At 46.2% G+C, this 24,588-nt stretch overlaps 1 protein-coding gene across 1 annotated transcript in view; it reads right to left on the bottom strand.

Annotated features, from left to right (window-relative positions):
* The window catches only part of LOC144769175 (snaclec bitiscetin subunit alpha-like), a 265,480-nt gene that overhangs the window by 99,114 nt on the left and 141,778 nt on the right, over window positions 1-24,588 (bottom strand). Inside the window, exon 6 of the mRNA XM_078653194.1 lies at window positions 24,330-24,405. Within this exon, the coding sequence (XP_078509320.1) occupies window positions 24,330-24,405 (76 nt within the window). The remainder of the gene's footprint in view (window positions 1-24,329; window positions 24,406-24,588) is intronic.

Below are 24,588 nucleotides of genomic sequence, written 5' to 3' on the forward strand. Positions count from 1 at the left end.
AGCGCTCTGATACCTACGGGTCTAGCCAGCGCTTTATAATCCTTTTGATGTACCTTCTAATGCAACGTTCCCCTGGTTATGCGCTCTGATACCTCCGGGTCTAGATAGCGCTATATAACCTTCACAAATTCAAATAAACTAAAAACGTTTTTTTCCTGAACGCTGAGACCTGAACAACATGGCCAATGACCGGTGGAGCTGCTTGACAGCTAATGAGGAGTCTGGCCCTGGTTTTCCCCCTTGGCCGTCACCTACTCTGCTGTATATTGGGCATTGTTCCTCCTTGTCTTCCCGCTTTTACTCCTTCCTCCCCTCCCTCCTACGCAACATTGTTTATGTGTTCTGTACCTTACTATGCTCTTGTATCTGATGTAACTTGTAACGCAACGATCCTAAAAGTAAAGCGCTCTGATACCCTCTTGGGTCAAGTTCGCGCTATTTAAAAATTTATAAATAAATAAACATTTATTTTGACTGATTTGCAAAATGCTTTAAATGCATTGCGCCCTAAAGGTCAGTATGAATAGTGGACTATTTTCAGTAAAGTATCTGAACCCTGTGAGATCCTTATGTAGACAACTTCAGAAGCAGCATTTCAGAAGCTAGGGAACTGCAGCCAAAAAGGAAAAGTATTTCTCAACCTCCAGTCTCTTGCTTCTAATCAAAAGCCAAAACAGCTCATTGTAAAATATAGTTAATCGGGATGTGATAAGGGGATAACTTTTAACAGATACCCTCTATATGTTTTTGAGTGAATAATATTTCTGGCACACTGGTTTTAGCGAACAGAGACTTTTAATTTATTTGCATATTTAAACTCGGATGATGAAATAGTGAGGATTATTAAACATTGAGAAATTGGCTTCATGATTGTACACAACTCTCCATTGTTTCCATCTGAAATGTGGGCAAATTACTCATATCCTCAGCTGTAATCGATCAATAGAATGGGGAATCCCTCCTCCCTACCTGCTTTGTCAGATATGAAAAAATGCTGCAAAGAAGGTGTGATACTCCACTCAAGTGATGGAGGCATTTTCTGAATTAAATTTTATATGTGTAAATCTTGTCATTTGAACCATCCACATGGCATATTATGAGGTGGAACAAACCACTCAACCCAACAAACACAGAATTAGAGAAAAAATGAAATATAGACATGTGTTGCAAGCATTGTAATTAACCTTAGCTCAGGAAGGAGTATTTACCTGCAGATGTTGAGATCCTCACCTTAGACAAAATTAATAATAAGTCCATAGGGATTGCTAAAGATGTTGAGGTTACTTTGATAGTTTGTGGTGAATATTCTTATTGAAACTGATTTTGTATTGTTTTTCCTAATTTTTTCAATGTATTTTAGTTTTTTTATTTTAATATTTATTTCTTCAGTTATGCAAGAAATATTATAGTTGCTTCTGGAGGTGGAATCTTCAGAAATAAAATTACAGAGAAACTGTTGCTAGGGATGTAAATATATATATACTTTTAATGCTGTTAACACACACCGAAGGCTGTATTTATCATCGGGTTGCATCACTTTTGTATAATTTTTGCACCATGGAATGGGCTGCAAATGTAATTCAACCCTTAAGATGCGATTTGTCATGCCATGCTAGGCCACCTTGCGTGGCCCAGACTGGCTTAAGAAATCCAGAGTAACGCAATGCAGCACAAATCGCTGCGTTGTATTATTCTGCCCCATGGCGCTATTCCATGGGTGGTGTATTGGAGCTCTCAGGCAAAACCCATGGATTTTGTCTCAATTCCGGATTTACCATAAGTAGCAAGAAGAACATTTTTTATTTCTCCTCATTTTCTGCTTTCTAAGTGTGCTGCATTCTGCCACACACCTAGACAAAGGAAAATACCTCAGGGGGTTTTTTTGTGTGCAGGGAGCAGCCCTTTTCTGCACATAAACAATGCAGCTAAGAACACATTTTGTCTTAAAACAAACTTAAGACAGACAGACTTAAGACATACTTAAGACAAAATCCTAACTTCTGTGAATACCAAAAGTAGTAAGTTCATTCTGTGAATGCCAAAAGTAGTAATTGCATTCTGTGAATACCAAAATAGTAGTAAGTTTAGGATTGAGTCTTAAATTCATTCTATGAATCCGGCCCCGAGTGAACACTAGAACTAAATATATTTCTAGGCTACATAAAGTGATTGCCTTCACCCAGGGAAATAAAAATACGTATGCTGATTACCTAACTATGTTAGAAAAGTGTCCTTATTATAACATTTCACAATAAGTGTTTGTAATATTAACCTCCTGGAGGTACTGCACTCCTTGGCTTCATAGTAGAAATTTCAGAAATTATCAGATCACACTCCACCTTCTTTGGAAAGTTCAATGTTCCCAGCACCTACAGCACCAAAACCATAGAAGATGCCCGTATTTCTGTATGCAACATATTGGAAGCAAAACACCACATTCTTATCTCCCAAATGTCTCTAAACAGTAACCACGGCATTAGTTCTCACAATGATGGATTATTGCTATAGTCTCTACCTTACTCTTGCATCAGGGGGAGAGCACGTCCATCAGTCGCTCCGCAGAGCAAAGAGGCGAATTTTAAACATCCAGGCGATTTACCGTCTCAATCGCCGAGGGGAACGCAGATCCCAATTCCCCATGCTGCGCTGCACCTAACGTTTGCCATCCCGAGGGGTTAAAACCGCTCTCCGTCGAGAAATCCTGGAGCCTTTCCACCGCGCGTGAGCTGATGCGGTCATCCTAAATTGGCGCCGCATGCCGATCATGATTCTGCCTGGCGCTGTGCAAGGATGAGATGCGCCGATCCTGAAAGGACCCCCTGAGGCTGCTCTGATCGGAGATACAAGAAGCGAATCGCCCTCAAGCAAGACCGGGAGGTGAGCGCCTTGCCTGCTGATTTGCAAGTTGCTGCTCTGCCCCGATAGTTACAATGCCTGTCTGACTCTAAAATGGCGGCGGTCGGGACATAATACCAGCGCGATCCCGGCGAACAGAACTCTGATGAAAATACAATCTCTCCTGATAAGTTGCTGAAACATTAACAGAATAAGTACTGAGCCTCATTTACAGGGAGCGCCACTGCAATATAGTTTGTTAACCCAGCGAGGGGCAGCTGAGGCTGTAATGATGTGGACCCAACTGCTATGTATGCTTCGGGACGACATTTATGCATCTTCTTAGAGTGGCTCAAGGCAGAAGGTTGAAGACTGCGCAGATTTAAAAGGGCAGGGGACCATAATAACCTTTCGATCTCTGGTACCCGACCATCGTCGTCTCTCGCGATGGCCCCCGCGTGACCACTGCTGCGGCTGCCTGCCAAGCTGACAGCCTCGGGCAGCAGCGCGGGGACTAGACTCGGTGTCGATCCCTGAATGTACAGCTGGGAAGTCTTCCCTATGCCCGACGTCAAACAGCCTCCAACGCGCCGACCCTGGACCCGAGTCAGGGGACAAACCTCGAGAGGGCACATCGGGCAAGCAGGCGAATAAATCCAACGAGTAACCGGAGAACTGGCAGATGATCACCGGCGAACATGAGGAGCATACTGGAGCTCACTAACTGCAATGGATGGCCGCCGTGGCTCTCCAACTCTAGGAGATGGCTGGGCCACCCGCCGGATGTTCACTGCAGCAGGGACACAGCTAACTATCTGCACATACTCCCCCACCTCTCTCCCCTGCCTCAAATACCGAACCGGCCCGAGGAGAAGGGGAGCCTGGAAATATCTGCACCGGACCCCGCTCAGCGGCACCGCACAGAGAACCCCATTGTGGCGCCTGTGAAGAAACGGACCTGCTTTTTGAATGCCTCGCAGCAGATCCATGCGAACCTTTACCAAACTACCTACCCCCTACTCCTTCCTGCTCTACTCCTCTCCTCTCCTCTTTCCTGCTACTAACCTTTACCCTCACCTGTCCTTGCCCTAGGCCCCACCCTGTTTACCTGTGAATTTCCCGCGTCATTTGAGAGCTAGCTTTTTTGTCTGATGCCCGATGGAGCTACCTGGTTTAGCTATAGGGGAGACAGGTCAGGGATTCCCTCCTTGGACGTCACCTACCCAGTCAGTCTTTAGCCAGACTTTCTTTCATCTCTCTTGTCGTCTCTTCCCGCTACCTCCCTCTATTTATATCTCTACTTCTCTCCTCACTCAATGTATTGAGACTGAACTATTTTGTCGGATGCCCGATGGAGCTACCTGGTTTAGCTATAGGGGAGATGGGCCGTGGATTGCCTCCTAGCTCGTCACCTACCCAGTCGGCCTTTAGACAGATTTCTTTTCGTCTCTCCTTGTTGTCTCCTCCCCTATCCTCCCTTTCTCACCTGCCCTGTTCCCTCCCCTCTATGCTCCATTAATTTTGACCCCCATGTTATTTAAATGTGTCCCATTGAGACCTAGCTATTTGGCCAAAGCCCGGTGGAGCTACCTGATAGCAATAGAGGAGATGGGTTTTGGGACTTCCCCCTCGACCGTCACCTACCCAACCGGTCTTTGGGCAGACTTTCCTTCGTCTTTCTGCCATATTTCCCTCCCATCCTGTTTTTCTGCGAACCTCTTCCCCAGACACCTGAGACCGAACTTCTTTGTCTGATGCCCGATGGAGCTACCTGGTTTAGCTATAGGGGAGATGGACCGTGGATTCCCTCCTTGGTCGTCACCTACCCAGTTGGTCTTTAGACAGACTTCCTCTCGTCTCTAAGGTTGTCTCTTCCCTTACCCTCACGTTCGCACCTCACCTATCCCCACTTCTTTTCTCTCTCCTTTCTCTCCTCTCCTACTGTATTGCTGATTGTTTGATGTATTGTGTAACTGTTGATCTTTTTCTGTCATACTGTTAAACCACATTGTTTCACTTCCTTTCGTCCCTCCTGTTGTCTCCTCCCGCATCCTCCCTCTATTTATGTCTCTCCTTCTCCCCTCTCTCAATGTGCTGAGACTGAACTTTTTTGTCTGATGCCCGATGGAGCTACGTGGTTTAGCTATAGGTGAGATGGGCCGTGGATTCCCTCCTTGGTCTTCACCTACCCAGTCGGTCTTTAGACAGACTTCTATCCGTCTCTCTGTATTGTCTCTTCCCTTTTCCTCCCTTTCTCACCTCCCCTGCCCCCTCCACTACTTTTCTCTCTCCTTTCTCTCCTCTCCTAATTGTATTGCCTATTTTTTGGGATTTATTGTGTAATTGTTGAACTTTTTATGTTGCATTGTTGATTCTCATGTAAAGCGCTCTGATAGCTCCGGGTCTAGCCAGCGCTATATAAAACTCTTTAAATAAAATAAATAAATAAATAAATAAGGTCTCCTGAAGAGACTTCAGACACTGCAAAATGCTGTTGCTTGTTTCCTTTTCAAAATTCGAAATTTATGAATCGTCCAGAGGAGCCATTAGGGACCTACACCGGTTGCCAACTCTGCAAACTCAAGGCCCTCTGTCTGGCATTTAAATTTTTGCACAGACTTGAGACAGATCACTTTAAGAAGAAACTCAAATGGTATGTCTCTGCAAGGACAAATTGCTTTGGCACTGCTAGGCACCTGACAGTCCCATTCAGGACCACTGTAATGCTTTGGAACAGTCGGCCATTGACCCTAAAAACTGCCCCCTCCTTACTCACCTTCAGAAAAGCCTTAAAGACCTGGCTCTTCACACAGGATTAGGAGGCACTTGCGCACCTGCTTGACCCGTTGCTTTCATTGCTGCTGCCCTTATTTCTATAGCCCCAAGACGCCCCCGGGCATGAGTTTGCACTTTATAAATTACAATTACATCACATTATATCAGCAAGTTGACTGACTCCGAATGCAGCACAATGGACCTAATCCTCTCTGTATCCATCCATTGCCAGTCCCCTCTACTCCTGGACTGAACTGATCATCTGGCTGTCCCCTTGTCTGAGTCACTCATAGCCACATCTTATAAAGATGATGGACTTCCGTCCTCCATTATCAATTCGCTAGAGGGAGAAGCTATCACTCTTACTTATATTGTCAACATCTTAATATCCCTGCACACCTTCCCAGACAGCCTCAAGACAGGACAGATCCTCTTCTTGCTGAAAAAAGCCCACTCTTGATTCAGTCGACCATGCCAACTTAAGTTGTACAAACCAACTCCTGTGTGCTAAACAAATCTTTGAGAAGGCAGTTGCCACCCAGCTACAGAAGCATATCAGAAAGAATAACCTAGTTCAAGCCCGCCAGTGGGGTCTCAGACCATGTTGCAGCATTAACACAGCCATGCTCCAAGTAGTCAACAATGTCCTCTTTCTCTGAGTCCAAAGAATGACCCTTGTCTCACTGTCTTGCTAAACCTTTCCACATCTTTTAACAATGCATGACATTATGCAGCATGATCATGCAATTGTTCATATCGTACCTCACTGACTGATAAGCAGTCATTTAGATAGAAGCTGCCATATGTCAGACTCCCCCCAGTCCCTCAACACTCTATCCTTTCACATGTTCAACCTATATTGGGAACCCTTGAGAGACATCCTTCCAGACATCAACAACAAGATCTACCAGTACTCTATCTCAAAATCTCATCAACTAATAACATGCAAAGATTCATACTGTATCTCCATCTCATCCAAACCTTTATGTCAATAGACTATCTGATAGTAAGCTCTGCAAAGATGATTTAACTCCTATTTGCCCACAGCTTCAAACATTCTCTGATAATCTCAGGACTCTATAACTTAGACCTAATGGGCTTCACACCCTAACTGAGCAGATCCCTTGGAGTCACCTTTGACTAAGACCTCTCACTCAAAGATTTCATTTGCAAGAATTCCAAAACAGCCTGGTTCCAAACTCTCTCTTGAAAAGAGTGAAACTTTTTCTCTTCAGGACCTCCCACTTCAGAATCACTGTTCGAGCCTCACTACTCTCTCACCTAATTAATGGCACACAACTGCTACCCAGAGACCACCCTAGCTCACCAGAAAGGCATCCTTCACATGCTTACTCATCGGGCTATGAAGAAACCAAGTCACTTCGCCCCACGCCTGGATCACCATTAGGATCTACATCAAGAGACTATCTAGCTAACAAGATATATCTGGAGAATATCTGGAAGTCAACACCAGCACAGGATATCCCTCAACCATTTACAGGCTAGAGCTGCAAGTATTGCCCATGTCACTGTTTTTGAAAAACGTATGGTTAAGTATACAGTTGGTAAATTTACTGTCCACTTTTAAATTATAATATATATATTTTATAATAAGATGTATGCAAATTATAACACTATATGGCTACATCTAAATGCTGTAAATTATGCAACTCAATTTTTCTTCCACTGAAGGGTGGATTTTGAAATGCCTTTCCGGATTTTGGAGATCATGGCCACACTAGGAACACAACAGGGATTATTTAGTAACATTTTGCACGATGAGTCCATGGTGCAATGCAACATAACTAATTGCAATTATCATTGAAAAGGCCCACTGACTTCCTGGAAGTTGAGTATGCACAATTCATTTGAATGCTATTGTAAATATTACATGCCCTTTTGTTTTGTCGGAGCTGATCTAGAGCTCTGTTCCACCGCCTTGCTGTACAAGCTCTCAAGATTTTTTAAAATTTGAAAATTTCTATAAGAGTGGCTGCTCCCAATCCAAGGTTTTGCCTAGTCACATAACTGAGGAGTGTCCCTCTTGGCCAACTTCCTGGAGGATTCATATAAAGAGCCTACTCTCAAACCATGAAACCAGGCAGTGGCGTAGAGGTGAAAGACAAAATCCAACTATGTGGTGTACTCCTGACTATGAAGATCGGGTCCAGAGTGTTTCCAGCTATGTGCTTGGGGTCGGTGACATTTTGGGTGAGGCCGAGGTTGTTCATACTCTCTAATAAGTTGGTCATGTTGGCGTCAGTTGGGTTGTTGATGTGGAAGTTGAGTTCTCCGAAGAAGTTTTCGGAGCAGTGGAGCTAGGAAGTCAGATATGTCCTTGTAGAAGGCAGGGCATGGTGCTAGTGGTCTGTATGGTAACACACCGTTACTTCGCAGGCATTACTACGAAGTGCTATTACTACACATTTTTTAGTTCACGTTTACCTTTACTATGCATGTTTTTACATAGCATTCTGTTACTTAGCAAATGCTATTACTTCGCATTATTTTACTACGACGGGACGTGCAAAGAGGAGAGAGGTAAGTGGGAGTGTATATTTTTAAGGGTGTTTGAGTTGTAGTTTTTTTTGTTTTAGGCTAGTGCAGGGGGTGTTTTAGGGTTTAGGGTAGTGTTGTAGTGTTTGTGTAGTGTAGGGTAGTGTTTTGGGGTTTAGAGTAGTGGCAGGGGGTCGAGTTGGGTAGTGTAAAGGTATAGGTGACGGAGTGGGAGTAGGGGTAGGAAGTGCTGAGGGTAGTGTTTTAGGGTTTAAGGTAGTGTTGTAGTGTTTGTGTAGTGTAGGATAGTGTTTTAGGGTTTAGGGTAGTGACAGGGGGTCATGTAGGGTAGTGTAAAAGTATAGGTACTGGAGTGGGAGTAGGGGTAGGGACGTGCTGGAGGTAGTGTTTTAAATTTTAGGGTAGTGTTGTAGTGTTTGGGTAGTGTAGGGTAGTGTTTCAGGGTTTAGGGTAGTGTTGGTGGTTTGTGCAGGGTAGTGTTACAGTTTAGGGGACGGAATCATAGTAGAGGTAGGGGTAGGGACATGCTGGGGTAGTGATTTAGGGTAGTGTTGTAGTGTTTGTGTAGTGTAGGGTAGTGTTTGATGGTTTAGGGTAGTGTCGGAGGGTTGTGTAGGGTAGTGTTTAAGTATAGGGGACGGACTGGTAGTAGGGGTAGGGTTGTGCTGAGGATAGTGATTTAGAGTTTAAGGTAGTGTTGTAGTGTTTGTGTAGTGTAGGGGAGTGTTTTAGCGTTTAGGGTACTTTAAGGGGGTCGGGTAGGGTAGTGTATCAGTGTAGGGGGCGGACTGGGTATAGGGGTAGGGTTATACTAGGGGTAGTGTTCTAGGGTTTAGGGTAGTGTTGTAGTGTTTGTGTAGTGTAGGGTATTGTTTTATGGTTTAGAGTAGCGTCAGTGGGTTGTATAGGGTAGAGTTTGAGAGTAGGGACAGGACTGGGAGTAGGGGTAGGGTTGTGCTGGGGTAGTGTTATACGTTTAGGGTAGTGTTGTAGTGTTTGGGTAGTGTAGGGTAGTATTTCAGGGTTTAGGGCAGTGTGAGGAGAACGTATGGGGAAGTGTTTGTGTGTAGGGGCAGGACTTTGGAACAGGGTAGAGTTGTGCTAAAGGTAGTGTAGAAGGGATTACAGTAGTGTTGAGTATTGTGCATACTGTTGGGGTGTATATTTAATTTTAAAATGTATTAAAAAAATTACAATACCTTTCTAAGTTATTGCGTGTTTATTAATAGAAAAAAGAGAAGTAAAACTATGCTGTGCATTAAAATACATTAAAAAAATTATTTAGAAAATATATTTAAAATTTCTCCCCCACCCAAAACCACTATTTCCCTGCAATCCCGTGCCATGGTTTAGGTAACTTTTATTTAAAAAAAAATTAAATAATGGTCCTGCTTTGCGTAGTAGTGGTATGCAAGGAAATATACTGCGAAGTAAAAGAAGATTCCTATTTTAAAAATGCTTTTTGCGTAGTAATGGTTTGCGCACTAAAAATATGCAGAGTCATGGATTTTGTGATGTGATAACATCGCGCTGAAAGCATGCGTAGTAATGGCATGCGAAGTAAGGTCATATATTCGTCTGTATGCCTGAGTGCCCCTGATGGAGGACTGTGTTGCGTTTGAAATTTAGGTGTTCCAAAATGGGGTGGGGGGTGTCATTGGTGGCTGCTGAACATTTGAGTGTCGCTTTTTGGATGATGATTATACCACCTCTGTGTTTGTTGACTCGGTCTCACTGTATGATCTTGTAGCCGATGAGAGTGGGGGTGGCGATGTCCAGTGCATAAACAGAGTTGAGCCATCTCTCGTTGAAGAAGATGACGTGGGGTGATGATGACCCAGATTTCTGTGGCATGTTTGTGGAGTGATTGGAGGTTGATTAAGAGGCACTCTCTTGAATTAGTGTATTCTGAGGGGAGTTGGATCAACGCCAAAGGAGAATTGGCAATGTCTGCAGGAGAAGGGTCCTAGCGTTGATCGAGGGGAGGTGAGGATGCAGAGATCGCTTTGAGGTCCTGGGATCAGGGTAGTTAACTCGGCTCTGGATTAGCTGTGAGTGGTTAGAGATCCAGGGGTACTGGCACTGGGCGCAGTCAAGGCGCTTATGGGCAAAGACTGGCTAGCCTTTGGTGCACCTTCAACACACAGGGAGAAGCGAGGTGTTGAGGCCTCCATTAAGTGGGTTCCTTGGAGGGGTGACAAACGGGGGAGTCAGGAGAAGACAGGAAGCTGGAGTGGAAGAGGTTAAGTTTAAACTGAAATCAGAAAACACGATTAGGCAAAAAAAAGTCACAATGTGCATGAGAGAAGCTTGAAAAGGCAGGAGAAAACGAAGGGTTTTGAGGCGAAAAGGAGGCATAACGTTTTATTAGGCGGGATGAAAACATCTCTTATGGAGGCAAAAGGTTAACTTTAGGTGGGAAAATAGAATGTTTATGGAGGCACAAGGTTAAGTTTAAGTGGGAAACAAGCCTGATTATGGAGGCAACAAGTTTATGTGGAGAAGCTGTGAGCAGTAGCGAGGTGTCTGGCTGACAGCGGTTATAGTCTTGAGAGGGAGCGTAGCCTCCAGCAGCAGCAGGGGGAGCTGGCCAAGGACCTGCTCAATTGGGTTGCACTGCGGCCTCCATTAAGTGGGTTTCCAGGAGGGGCAGGGTGCTGGTAGGAGTTAAGAGAAGGCGGGAAGAGTTAGGGAAAGGAGGTTACTTTAGGCTGAAATCAGGGAAAACACAATTTGGAAAAAGATGCAATGTTACAAATCAGGGGAAAAAAGGACAATTGGTGGAAGAGAAGGTCACAAATAAGTGGATGAAAAAGAAGGTTATCGAGGCAAAAAGGAAGCAAAAGTTTTATTAGGAGGGAGGAAAACAAGGTTGAAGGAGGCAAAACGGGCATGTTTAGGCTGGAAAAAAGACTGTTTTATAGAGGCAAAAAGAAGGCAAAATGTTGAATTTAGGCAGGAAAATAGACTATTCCTGGGGAAAGAGGCAAAAGGTTAAGTTTAGGCTGGAAAAAGAATGTTTATGGGGCAAAAAGGAGGCAAAAGGTTCATGTCTGAGCAGGAAAAAAGACTGTTTATGGAGGTAAAAACTTTAAAGTTAGGTGGAAGGAAAACGTGGTTATGGGGAGAGGCTGAGAGCAGTAGCTGATATCGGTTACATGCTTTAGAGGGAGCTCAGCTTGCAGTGCGAGGAGCTGGCCCAGTGACCTGCTCATTAGGGCGTGGGGTCACCTCAATTAGGTGAGGTTCCTGGGAGGGGTGTGGCACCCAGCAGAGTTAGGAGAAGGTGGAAAGTGTGTGGGGGAGGAAGTTAAGTTTAGGCGGTAATCAGAAAACGATTAGGACAACGATTAGGAAAAAGATGCAATGTTACAAAACAGGGGTGAAAGGGTCACAATTTGTTGGAGAGAAGGTCACAAAAAGAAGGGAGAAAAAGAAGGTTATGGAGGGACAAGCAAGGCATAAAGTTTTAATAGCCGGGAGAAAGACTAGGCTTATGGAGGCAAAAAGGAGTCAGAAAGATTATGTTTTGGTGGGAAACATAGCATCAGGCTTAGTGACTGCATTCAGTCTTTTGTAGTCCACACAGAACCTTAACCCTTCTTACTCCTAGGGATTAGATTTGGGCACCAGCACCACTGGGCTCGCCCATGGACTTTAAGAATGCTAACTTACCCCCATCTCCATCATCTTAGCCACCTTAGCCATGATGCTGGTTCTAACCTGGTTACACAACATCTACAATGTATTCTTGACAGGTAGACTGTCACCAGTGTCAATGAGGTGCACACACCAATCATTGATGCCTGGATTCAAAGAGAACAACCCAGCAAACTGCCCCAGAACCCTGAATGTAGTCTCTGTGCTGCAGGCCTATCAATTTGGGGGTGTGTTCATCTCCCTCCACTGACTGATCTTGCACATTTTTGGAAAGAGGTTTAATCTCTTCCTCTTCTCTCTCATCTGTGACCAATAACATGGTCATGTCTGCCCTGTCATGATAGGGTTCAATTTATTGACATGTTGGACCCTAAGAGGGTTTCTGGGGTTGCTGAGTTCTGCCAGGTAGGTAACCTCACACATCTTTTCAAAGATTGTATAGGGACCAGTCCACTTGTCATGGAGAGCCCTAGGAGCTACAGGTTGCAACACTCAAAAAACCTGTCCTGAAGGTTACTGAGTGCAGCCTTTTGATCATACCAGTGCTTCATGAGCTCCTCGTTGGCCTCCAGTTTCCTGCCTGCCATGTTTCAGTATTCTGACATGCGAGATCCTATGCCTAGAGCATAGTCAAGCACACTGTCCTTTACTTTCTTGAGAGGCTTTTCCAAAGACTCTCTCAGCAGGCACAATGGCCCCCTCAATGGGTACCTATGCAACAGCTCAACGGAACTTAAACAACCCCTGTTTGTGTGACCTCCCTTTAAGCAAATGGTAGGCATGGGAGGAGAACATCCCAGCTCCTCCTGAGTTTATCGGACAACCCATTGATCATGCCCCTCAGGGCCTTGTTGAACCTTTCCACCAGACAATTATTCTGGGGTGATATGGGGTGGTGAGCCTGTAGGTAACACCACATTCATCCCACATCGCTTTCAGAACGCTGGAGAGTAATGTTGTGCCCCTATCTGCAACAAATTTCTTTGGAAATCCCACTCTGATAACCACACCAAGTAGGGCCCTAGCCACTGTAGGAACAGTGACTGTTCTGGGGGGTATTGCCTCAGAGTATCTTGTGGCATGGTCCACTACCACCAGAATATATTTTTTTAGGGTTCTGGGGGACCAACAATGTTAACCCCAGCCTCTCAAAGGGAGTCCCAACCACTGGCAGTGGTTACCAGGGAGCCTTTTGCATACCCTCTGTTTAGTCACCGGCCTGACAGGTGACATACGAGCTACAAAACTCCTTTACCTGCTCAGAGATATGGGGCCAGCAGAACCAGTTTACCAACCGGTTCCAAGTCTTGTTTTGCCCCAAATGTCATGCAAAGGGTTTATCATGACTTAAAGTCAGGATGAACTCTCTGTACTTCTGGGACACCACCAACCTGTTTGTGGCCCCTTTCTGGAGTTTTCTTGCCTCACTGTAGAGCTGTCCATCTTCCCAGTAGATTCTGTGGAACTCACTGTCATCTCCTTATTCGTGCTTTAAGGTTATCTACCTCAATCCCACAAGCGTGGGACAGTTGTATTGCCCCTGCAAAAACTCCTCTTGGGTGGGTCCACCTACTCCTGTCAGTTCTGCCAAGTCTGCCAGCTCAGGTAAAAATGGAGTCCCATCGTCAGAGGACAGATCCTCCCCTCAGGGTCAGATTTCTGCTGTACCTCTGGCTTACCAGACTTGCAGCCTGATTCATGAAGCGAAATAGCGCCCGCAATGGCAGCGAAAACGCAATTGCGGGTGCAAAACATGGAATCGGCATTCATGTACGAAATAGCGAAATCGCTAAAAAATAATAGCGAGCGGAATAGCGATTACGCTGTAAAAGTCGCAGACTCCGGGAAGTCGAGCATTAGCGAAAATGAAATAGCGACCAACCACGGAATCTGCGAATTGAATAGCGAAACGCAATACTGTCTCAATCGGCATTCATGAAAGAAATACATTAGCGAAAAATCGCTAAATCGCACATTAGCGCGGCGCAATTTAAGGACAACTCAAAGCAGGTGGTAACCATAAAAGCCATGATTAACCAAATTTTGAAAAACTGTTAGCCAATCACCAACAGGTCCAGGCCTGACCAATCACACATAAGGACATTCAGCAGCAGCAATAGGCGTTCCACAATGCCTGGGATGTACATGGTGGTGAGGCGGCGAAGGCTACAGCGAGCAGCACGGAGGAGACGCATGAGGCAGGCACGGATTTACCGGCAGCGGGTCACCTTGCTGGGGCAAACCAGAGAACAGATTTATGCCAAATACAGGCTGAATGGGGAAATGATCACCTGGCTGATACAAGAACTCGACCCCATCATGCAGCACCCAACAAGGCGAAACAATTCTGTGCCCACACATGTGCAGGTATTGTGCAGCCTGCACCTCCTGGCATCCGGCAGTTTCCAGGGCATAGTAGCCGCTGCTGGGGGGATTTCCCAGCCCACCATGTCACGCTGCCTCCACACTTTTGTTGACGCCATGCTCACCCAGCTCCACCAGCACATCACATTTCCCACCAGCCAACAGGATTTGGACCTCACAAAACTACAATTTTATAATGTTGCCCATTTTCCCCATGTCCTTGGCTGCATAGACTGTACCCACGTCGCCATCTGCCCACCAGCTGGCACGGAGTATATGTACCGCAACAGGAAGTCCTACCACTCCCTCAACATACAGATGGTCTGCAATGCCAAGACCATCATCACTGACATTGTGGCCCAGTACCCAGGGAGTACCCATGACTCCTTTATCTTCAGGCACAGCGGACTCCACACACGACTGATCAGGGGAGAGTTTGGGGAAGGACACCTACTTGGTAAGTACACTTTGTCGACAATGTCACATTGCTATGAAGTAACTGCGCTGCACAGGCAATCAACATCTGCTCCTCTCATTCAGGTGACAGTGGCTACGCCCTACGGGAATACCTCCTGACCCCTTACCTCAACCCTGCCACACCTCAGCAACGCCGCTACAATGTTGCGCACATCCGGACAAGGAACTGTATTGAAAGGACATTTGGCCTGCTCAAGAGCAGGTTCCGTATACTGCACAAGACAGGTGGGGCCATGTATTACAGTCCTGCAGCGTGCTGCCGCATTGTGGCTGTCTGTGCAATGCTTCATAACATTGCAACCAAGCGCCGGATACCTGTTGACATCTCAGGCAGTGAATCTGAGGGGGACGACCGGCCACCAGCACATGCGCACCATGCACGCGGGGAGAACCCAGCTGAAGGCCACAGACGTCGCAACCACATCACAGCTAACAATTTCTAGCCCACCCCCTTCCCCCACCCCACATATCACAATTGCATGCAAACTGTAATGATTACACAAGGCGTATGTGTGCACCAAAATAAATGTATTTGTTTGAATCACAAAAAATATAAATGGGTGTTCGTAATAACTATATACAAAAAGCAGTATTCATGCATACTGCATGGGACGCTCCATTGCAGGCTTAAGTTCAGCCTGCGTCTGTGTCCCTGTCACAATGTCATTGCCGTCTCCGGCGCACAAGTTGCTGGCGCCTGGGAGCCTCTTCCTCTTCCTGGGCAGCTGGAGGTGGGGCAGCCCTTGCGCTGCGCCTAGGTGGGGGGGCCTGCGTGGCAGAGTGGCTGCTGACACTAGAGGCACCCTCACTAGCATCATCACCCCCCACAATTGCCGGAATCACAGGTGCGTGCAGTGCGGTGACCGCGGTTGTCAAGTGCTCCAGCACCCGGGTGATATCTTCGCAGCACTGGACGAGTTGGTGCTGCTGGGTTAAGGAGCGGCGCGCAAGCAGGGTGGTGGCATTTGCCGAGGCATAATTTGAGCGGCTGTAGGTGGACAGCCGGCTCAGCAACTGGTGGTGGCGCCTGCTAGCAACACTTCGGTGCTTCACCAGCGCAGCAGTGTTGTGTTCCATAGCCGTCGTCATGCGGTCAATGGCCGCCGTCATGCGGTCCACCCTGTCGCCCACTCCCGCAACATTGCGGCCGATCTTCTGCAGCTGGAGCTGGATGGCTCCCTGCTGCTGCGACTGGCGCTGGTGTAAACGCAGCATGCGCCGCTCCACACTCATGCATGCGTGGAAGTGGCCATTGCCCCTCCTGGTGGTCGGCCGCTGTGTAGCCGATGTGGCTGGCCCAGATGGTGGTGGACGAGCTGCAGGTCTTGCAGCAGCTGGTGTTGCAGGTGCGGCAGGTGTGGTGGGTGGCCTGGCCTTGGCAGCCGGTGGGCCTGAGGCGGATGCGGCAGGTGTGGTGGGTGGCCTGGCCTTGGCAGCCGGTGGGCCTGAGGCGGATGCAGCAGGCAAGGTGGGTGGCCTGGCCTTGGCAGCCGGTGGGCCTGAGGCGGATGCAGCAGGCAAGGTGGGTGGCCTGGCCTTGGCAGCCGGTGGGCCTGAGGCGGATGCAGCAGGCAAGGTGGGTGGCCTGGCCTTGGCAGCCGGTGGGCCTGAGGCGGATGCAGCAGGCAAGGTGGGTGGCCTGGCCTTGGCAGCCGGTGGGCCTGAGGCGGATGCTGCAGGCAAGGTGGGTGGCCTGGCTGCTGGTGATGGCGCTGGCGCAGGGGCTGGTGGCTGGGTGGCAGGTAGGGATTCCTCCTCCTGGGCCTCCTCGTCGATCAGCAGCCTCTCACTGTCGCTGCTATCTCCTGCACCTGTGAGGGTAAGTGGATACTCATTAGGTGCATGTGACTGACAGACGTGCAGATGTTACATGCATGCTGGGTGTCATTCCCTGGGTGGCTGTGTATTTGCGCACTTTGGAACCTTTCGGGCCGCATTGTGGTAGTACTACATTGTGGACATACTACGTCTCCCACAATGCTTCAGGGCATTTCCTGATGCACGGCATGACTAAGGGCCAATGAGTGAGCCTATTTGGTCATGGGCGGTCATAGGGACAGGGTCGCAGTCGCATGCCACTTACCTTGGGTGTCTTGGGTGGGGCGGGAGGAGTCCAGAGGGGTGACGCCAACACACGCCTCCCTCTCCAACGTGTCCTCTACCCGGTCCTCCAGGGGGGTGTTGGGTGGGACAGTCGGGCCACCTCCTCCGGTGCCTGATGCCTCACCAAGGCGCTCCGCAACCCTCTCCTTGGCACGCCCTCGGAGGTCGTACCACCGCTTTTTTAATTCCTCAAGGGACCTGTCCGCAACTCCCACAGAGTTCACACTTGCCGCAATCCCCACCCAGATCCTCCTCTTCTCCTGCTCCGGGACCCTCCGGGAGTTTGCACCAAACAGCTGGTCGTGGTTGGCCACCACACCCTCTATGAGGTTCTCCAGCTCCTGTTCCGAAAATTTCAATTTGCGCTTTCGGCCAGCGCTGTTGCTGGGTCCTGCCTGCGGGTCCTCTGCCATAGCGGTCGCTATTTAGGCGGGGTCGGGATGCGCAAACGGCGGGTTGGTGGCAGCTTTCCGTCGTGGACAGTCGACTGTTAGCGTCACTGTGGTGTTTGGGGGTGGGATTTGGCTGCTTCCTGGTTGTGATGTCATCACGGTGCTCGGAATGCGTCTTCCCGTTTTCCTGATCCCGCGAGAATGCGACTCGCAATCCCGTGCAATCGGGATTGCGAGCGCAATCTCGTGCGATCGGGATTGCGAGTCGCAATCCCGATCGCAGGTAGCCGGAAATAGCGATTATTCTGCGTTTTTGGTGGGTCGCTAACGGCTTTAGCGCCCGCATGCGAGTCGCTATTTTTTCTCAGATAAGTACATGAATGCCGTTTTGCGTTTCCTCAATAGCGAGTCGCTATTGATCGCTATTAGGGACACGCAAAACGGCCCGTACATGAATCAGGCTGTTAGTGCCCTTATCCATGGATGCTTGGGCCGTTGTTCGATGGTCCAAGCAAGGGCGGCTCCTCTATTATGGTGGAGGAGCATTGACATCATCCAAGTCCTGGGGGCAGGGCCATCAGCAGCTGAAGTGGTGTGCACTGGGCACTGCTGTCAGTGCACACTGATCTCCCCCCAACCCAAGCTGCATTGCTGGATGGTGAGAACAGCAGGCACAGGCTTCTGGTCCTCTTTGGAGCAGAAAGCAAGCCTTCTCAGGCCAATCACAGCACTTCTCGAGAAGTGCTAGGATTGGCCATAGAGGAGTCTGGCAGACTAATCATGGGAACTGCAGTTTGCAGTTCCTTGAGCAGAAAGGGCACAAGACGAGGTGTGGGAGAATCGGAGCCTAGAGGTGATGGACAGCAGCAGGTAGGTATGTGTACTTTTTTCTTTCTTTTTTTCTTGTTTTCCTGTCTTCCACTCTCCCCTGCCTCTACCCCCACCCTTTTCATGTCAGCTGCAGCCACCACTGGGTCAAAGTGTCCATCATTTCCCTTCTGGCTAGCCTTTGACTGAGTAACATCACATACCAACTCAGGGAGCTCCAATATTTTCATATGGAGCCCTCTGTCCACCTCTGAACATTCAGATGCTTTGAGATCATTTCCCAGTAAACACTGTACTGAGAGTTCAGGAGACACAACTACTTTTATAGGGCCTGTCACAGCTCTCTATTCCAAATCTACCATAACGTTGGATGGAGTTTGGTCCTACTGTCTGCATATGTCACCTGCTGAAACTCAGCAGGTAAGATCTGCTCTTTAGACACCAGTGTGTCCATAACCATAGTCAACCTGGCTCCTGTGTCTCTCCGAGCCTCAACCTCAGTTCTATTGATGGTATGCTTCTGCCTGTACTTATTCATTCTTGTAGGTAATGGCCGTCAGGTTTGCAATATCCATCCCACCCAGAGACCCTATGGTTAACTCTGTCCCTTCCCTACCCTTCTCTTGGGCACTCTACACATCCACACTAGCAATCCTTGGGGATTGCCCACCCATCTGGGGGGTTCTTATGCCCTGGCTTATTTCAGTCAAAGCACTTTTCTACCCTCGAGGGATCAAAGAACCTACTATTCTTTCCTTGATACACCTTCCCATTGAACTTGGCTTGTATCCCCTCCCTTCTTAAGGATTTTGTAGGTCTCTGGATGGCTCCTTCTGTTTTTGACCTGGGAGAAATCTGTCCTCCCTTCTCCTGATTACCCCCTGGTGCTGATTGGAAACCCGATTTCTCACCCACTCATCAGTTAACTCCCCACCCCTTTAGGGCCAGTCAGCTTAAGAGTCTACTGGAAACTGGCACAACTTCTCTTGTGCACAAAGAGTCAAAACGTGTTCTTTCAAAAACAAAATACACACTCCCTCATATGTGTTTACTTGGTTACCACCAATCCAGCCTTTTAGTGGCTCCACTGAGATGTCAACAAAGTTGACCCAGGACTGGGTGTTTACCTTCTGTGTTTCCCTGGACCTTACCCTGTATTGTTCTGGGGTCCAACCAAACATCCTAACTAAGCATTGCCTCATGTTGGAGTAAGATTTTGCCTCATCCCCATGCAGGGTCAGGAGCCTATCCCTCCCATCTACTGGGATCAGTTCCCACAAAAATAAACCCAGTGCTTGCGGTGAACCTCCCTCTTCTCAAGTATCCTTTCAAATGCAGTTAGCCATGTGTCAATATCTTTCCCCTCTGTGTACCTGGACACTATTGCCTATTGGAGCCTGAGGTCAAGCCCACCACCCCTGAACATCTCAAACACCTCATCTTTATTACTGGCACCATTTCTTCTTGCTTTCTTCTCTAGTTTCTTCTGCTCTAAAGCTTTTAAAACTAGTTGATCCTCAAGTTGCCTTTCTGCATGGGACAGCAGTGGTTCCTGTGTTGGGTACCCTGCCCTCTGCCAATCATCTAGAGTTATGTACCTAGTGCTGTATGCAATAGAGGAGGCATCATTATCACCCTCCCCCTGGGTGACGTTGGGGGGAGGGGGGTCAGTCTGCCCCTGCCATTCAATTTCTTGGGTTGGCCTGCCATCTTAATTTTGTAAGTAGAAGGTAGTCCCCTAGCCTTACATAAAACCCTACATTCAGCCACTTTGAACTTAGTAATTATAGCCAGATCCAGCTTCATGGTATCCCTGGTTTTGGGTCTCAGCAACTACCAATCAGACTAAGACAAAATGTAGAAAAGGCATAACAATGGATTAAAAATCAATTTAGTCCAAATTTCAAGGATTCAAAAATCAAAGGTTTTGTTATTAGACAATTTAGAGGATTTTTAAAGATTTTATCTAATTACTGTATGGTGTACTTTAAACACAAGTCTGTATCCACACCACTGAACACCAACTGTTGGAAAGCTGGTTTTTGGTAGGGGTTAGTATGCACCCACCAGTAGTAATAAGGCCACCAGCACGGTAGAGGGTTCACTAATGGTCTCAGTAAATTAGCACCTTGCTCAGCCTTTGTGAGCTGACCTACCTTAGGAGATAGGAGTGTAAAGCATTTAAAAACACCAACACATCAAATAAGTAAGGTACAGCGCACAAAAAAACCACACACCAATTTATGAAACTAGAAAATATTTTTATGAACAAATAGACACCAAAAAGGAAAGCATCTAACGTAGGAAACTGGAGATATAAATTTCTAAATCTTAACCACATTATAGTGCTTAAAAACATAGAGCCCCATTCTGGGACATTTAGTTGCACTTGACAAGGACAAAGTCAAAGTTTGAGATCGACCGCAATGGAGCCTATGTTTAATACACTAGGTAGAAGGCCCCAGTCAAAATGTAGAAACGTTTCGGGAGCTTTTCCTCCCGAAGTCGCTTAACCCTCCACAGCAGGCCAGATCCGAAGAGTGTTTGCCAGCTTGACTTTCGGCGAGGCCCTGGTCAAATCCTTTAAATCTCGAACTCCGGAGCTTTCAGTGGAATGAACCTGAAATACAGGTCACTGTTGAAAGTAGTCAGCTTGACCGTTGAGGTTGGGTCGGTCACCTCATGGAGCTTTTTCACAAAAGTTCTCCAAACTTCAGTAGGTGCTTTCTGATGGTCTCCTTGTAGGTTCAAAGTGTCCAAATCACCAATCCAAAGGTCTGGAATCTCCTAGAGAGTCTCTGGGTTGTCTGGACCACAATTCTCACAGTGCACCTCGCCAAACCTTTACAAGTCCACTGGATGCACTCCAAGAAGGGGAAACTTAATGGAGATGACGCAAATGGGCTCTGTTAACCTGTAGCTTGCACCCTAATCATTCTTCAAGAAAAGCATAGTCCCCTTGGTTGTAGTACCAGACTGTGCAGCAGGAACTGTCATTCACAGTACAGCAATTGAATGTAAATCGATATTCCAGCAGTGCAGTCCTTGAAGTTTCAGGCAGCAGATCTGAGAGACTATGCAGTTCTAACACATTTATTCTGTATTCTGTGGCATAAAGCAGGTGGGCACCTCCGTCCAATAAAATGCTGGGTGCCATCCAAAAGTATGACACCTTCCTTAAAAGTATAGCAACGTATTGTCCCAAAAAGTATTGCACTTCCAAAATCCAACATGGATGACTTCCCATCAGAGGAGTGAGCAATATCTAAATCAACCCAGAGGGTGTCTTTTTTCTAGTAGGTCTCCACTGCAAATTTCTGTCCTAAACCTGTCATGTGGCTGGGGCACAGATTATGGGGGTCGGTACACCTGGCATTCCTGACTGGTCTGCTCTCAGGTTGACTTGCCAAGCCCCCCTGCCAGACCCAATCTCCACAGCTGCAGAGCTCTCTCCATCAGATAACTTCCCAAAACAGGCCACATATCACCTAATCAAAGCAGCTTGGCTGTGCCTGTTAAGACGGATGTACGACATTACAACGCATGCTTTTACATCGCATGCTTTTACAACGCGAGTTTTACAACTCATACCATTACAACACATAGTGCTTTGGGGCACTGGATAGTGAATTATTTAATTTACTATTCCAACTCCAGTCCCCGTGAATAGTAGGGAAGGTGTTGGATAGTAAATTAAATATATTCCCTATCCTAGAGCGCCCCCCAGCGCAATGCGTTGTAATGGTTTGCGTTGTAAAAGCTGCGATGTAAAAGCACTGCGTGGTAAAAGTTGCGTTGTAAGTGATGTTCCCGTTAAGACTTACCGATCAGATGGGAGAACTGGAAAGCTGCATTTTGGCTTACAGAAGAGAAACTGCCCTAACTTCTCTTCTGTACTAGTTATGATAAATTCAACAGTAGCAAATTCTTGCATTTATCAACACCAATCATTGAGAATTTCCATTCCTTTCCTAGCAATAGTTATATAGACATAAAGTATTACAATGTGAGCCTATGGAGCTTGGTATCTTTAGTGGGGAAAACATGAAATTGTTTTCCTCACCAGGGCATAAACAACATCTTTTATGAGGCCCCTGATTATAGTTAAATGGCCACTGACTCCTAGGACATTTAGGGGAGAACTGGGGGTGCCTAATATGTACACATAACATAGATTATCACTCCTTAAGTTCCCATACACCAAAGTTGAGGTTGCACAACATGTACTTACAAAAACAGTCTGCTAAGCCAGGCTGCCATTAAAAAGACATCAAGCACACAGCAGTGCACACAAGCAAGTACAGGATATCTGCTGGGCCTCTAACCTTCCATGCTCTATTACATTCTAGGGATCTATAGGTAGTTTGAACCCCATTGTCATAGCATATATTAAGGATGTTTAGGGTCTGTCAATACCAATTGTGAGAATTTCCTTTTAAAGAACAGGGTGCAAGATAGAACTGCCTTTAAAAGGACAGCAGGTACAGAGCAGTGCAGACATGTAAGTGCAGGAAATCTGCTGGGCCTCCATTTATTTATTTATTGCATTTATACAGTGCAACAGCTACCCAAAGGTTTCCCGGCGCTAGGAAATGCAGAAAGATGAGAAGGAAAATCAAGACAATAGAAGAAAGGGAACTATTGATTAGAAAGCCACGTTTTTATGTCTTTACGTAATTTAGGATAATGTTGTTCAGTGCGTAGATGGTAGGGAAGAGAGTTCCAGAGTGAGGGGGCCAGATAGGAAAAGGAGCGTCCACCCATTCTGACTCGTCTGATCCTAGGGGTTTGGAACTTGTGCTGGTTAGAGGATCGAAGCAGGCGGGGGGGACAATATTGGTGTACCAAGGCCTTTAAGTACTGAGGTGCTTCACCAGAGTTAATCTTATGCATGTAACACAATGCTTTGAATTTGGCACGATTGTCAATCCAAAGCCAGTGGAGGCCACATAATGAGGCTGAGGTGGCAGTTCTATTGGGGAGTTTGCAGAGCAATCGAGCAGAGGAGTTCTGTACAACCTGTAGCCTGTGTGGCACTTCCTTACTTGCGCCCAGATATAAAACATTTCCATGTGCCAATTTGTACGAGGGACTAATAGGTAGATTGCAGCCCTGGCCCTGTTATCCACTAGGGCCATGTTGGGTTTGTCATTAGCAGTTGTAAGGATACCCTATTACATGTACGTTTTTTACACTTAGCACTGACCCGGGGCTTGGTTAGCAGAGCACAGGGTACAATCAGAGTCAGTTAGCATCAGTACCGCAGAAAATGGGTGTGACAGGGTAAAAGCATACCTTTCTAACACTCCTCTATAATCAATTGATAGATCTGCACTATTTCCATCATCACTAAGTGACGTAACAAGCTTATCAGTGGTGATCCTAATGATTAAAGAATCCATAAGCTGGAGGCAGTGTTACAATTCAGTAAGAAAGATCTAAACTCGTTTTTAAGGGAGAAAAGGATAACTGACTGAGAAAAGATAAAGTGTGCTAAACCAACTGTGTCAATGTAACTCTCAAGCCATATACAATCAAATGCTCCGAGCTACTTTATTTTAGTAACAGATATTCAACAAAGATTTTTATTCAACAAGGCACATTGCATTTTTTGGTGGCTTTTTCCGAGATGGGCTTTTGTTCGTGAAAGCTACCCAAATGTCCATTTTAGTCCAATCAGACTACACTGTATGTTTTACTTGTTTGTAAATTTTATATAGGGATTTTAGGAAACAAATATTATGGCCATTTTTTTTAAAATACAAAATGATGTATTACAAAGAAGCTTTTAATTTTATTAGTAATCTGAATAATGTGAATTTATGTCAGTGAATGTCATATGCCATTCAAAGAAGGAAACAGCTGCTATATCTGGACATTTTAAGATATGAGAATGAATAGCCCTTTAATTATTCGTCATCTGATGCTTTGATAATGCCCTATAACCTGAATACCATTGAGTTAATGCCAGCTTGTTATCCGGCATCTTGCTTCAGTATAACTAACTGTCCATCTTTTATGATCACTTTCATGGATTTTGTATAGAATTTTAAGATCCACTTGTAATTTTATCTGTGCGATTCGTTCATGGATATTTTTTTCCGACTAACGATTGATTTGATTTGATTTGTTTACCGAATACAAATCTTTATAGCAAAGGGTATACTCTTACCTATTTCACCCTCACTTGAAATCAGATAATAAACCTTAAGTGAAACAGACCCTACAACAGATGATTTGAGTGTCGATTGTATTACATTAGAAAAACATGATACATTGCTATTGTAATGTAGTATGGTTTAATGTATTGGAAGTCCTACGCATTATAAGATTTAGCTTTTTTTGCCCAAAAAAATTTGGATAGTAGGGGAGCCTTACCGATTTTCCAGATAATATTTGCAGGCAAAAGGGAATGCATATGGAGTCAGAGGGTAATCATTCCAGTTAACATGTCCTATTGAAAGGGAAAAATAGGTAATTGAAGTTGCAACAAAAAACAAGAAAAGTCCTGCATTGACACTTGCATTCATTTACTGAATTATTATGCTCAAGCTATATATTTTTGATAATACAAGCATGTTTGTTTTAAATGTTTTCACATTTGCCTGTGTCATTCTTAAATTAATTTGTTTGTTTT

The sequence above is a fragment of the Lissotriton helveticus genome, chromosome 1_1 (assembly GCF_964261635.1).
Source record: "Lissotriton helveticus chromosome 1_1, aLisHel1.1, whole genome shotgun sequence".
Classification (NCBI taxonomy): Eukaryota; Metazoa; Chordata; class Amphibia; order Caudata; family Salamandridae; genus Lissotriton; species Lissotriton helveticus.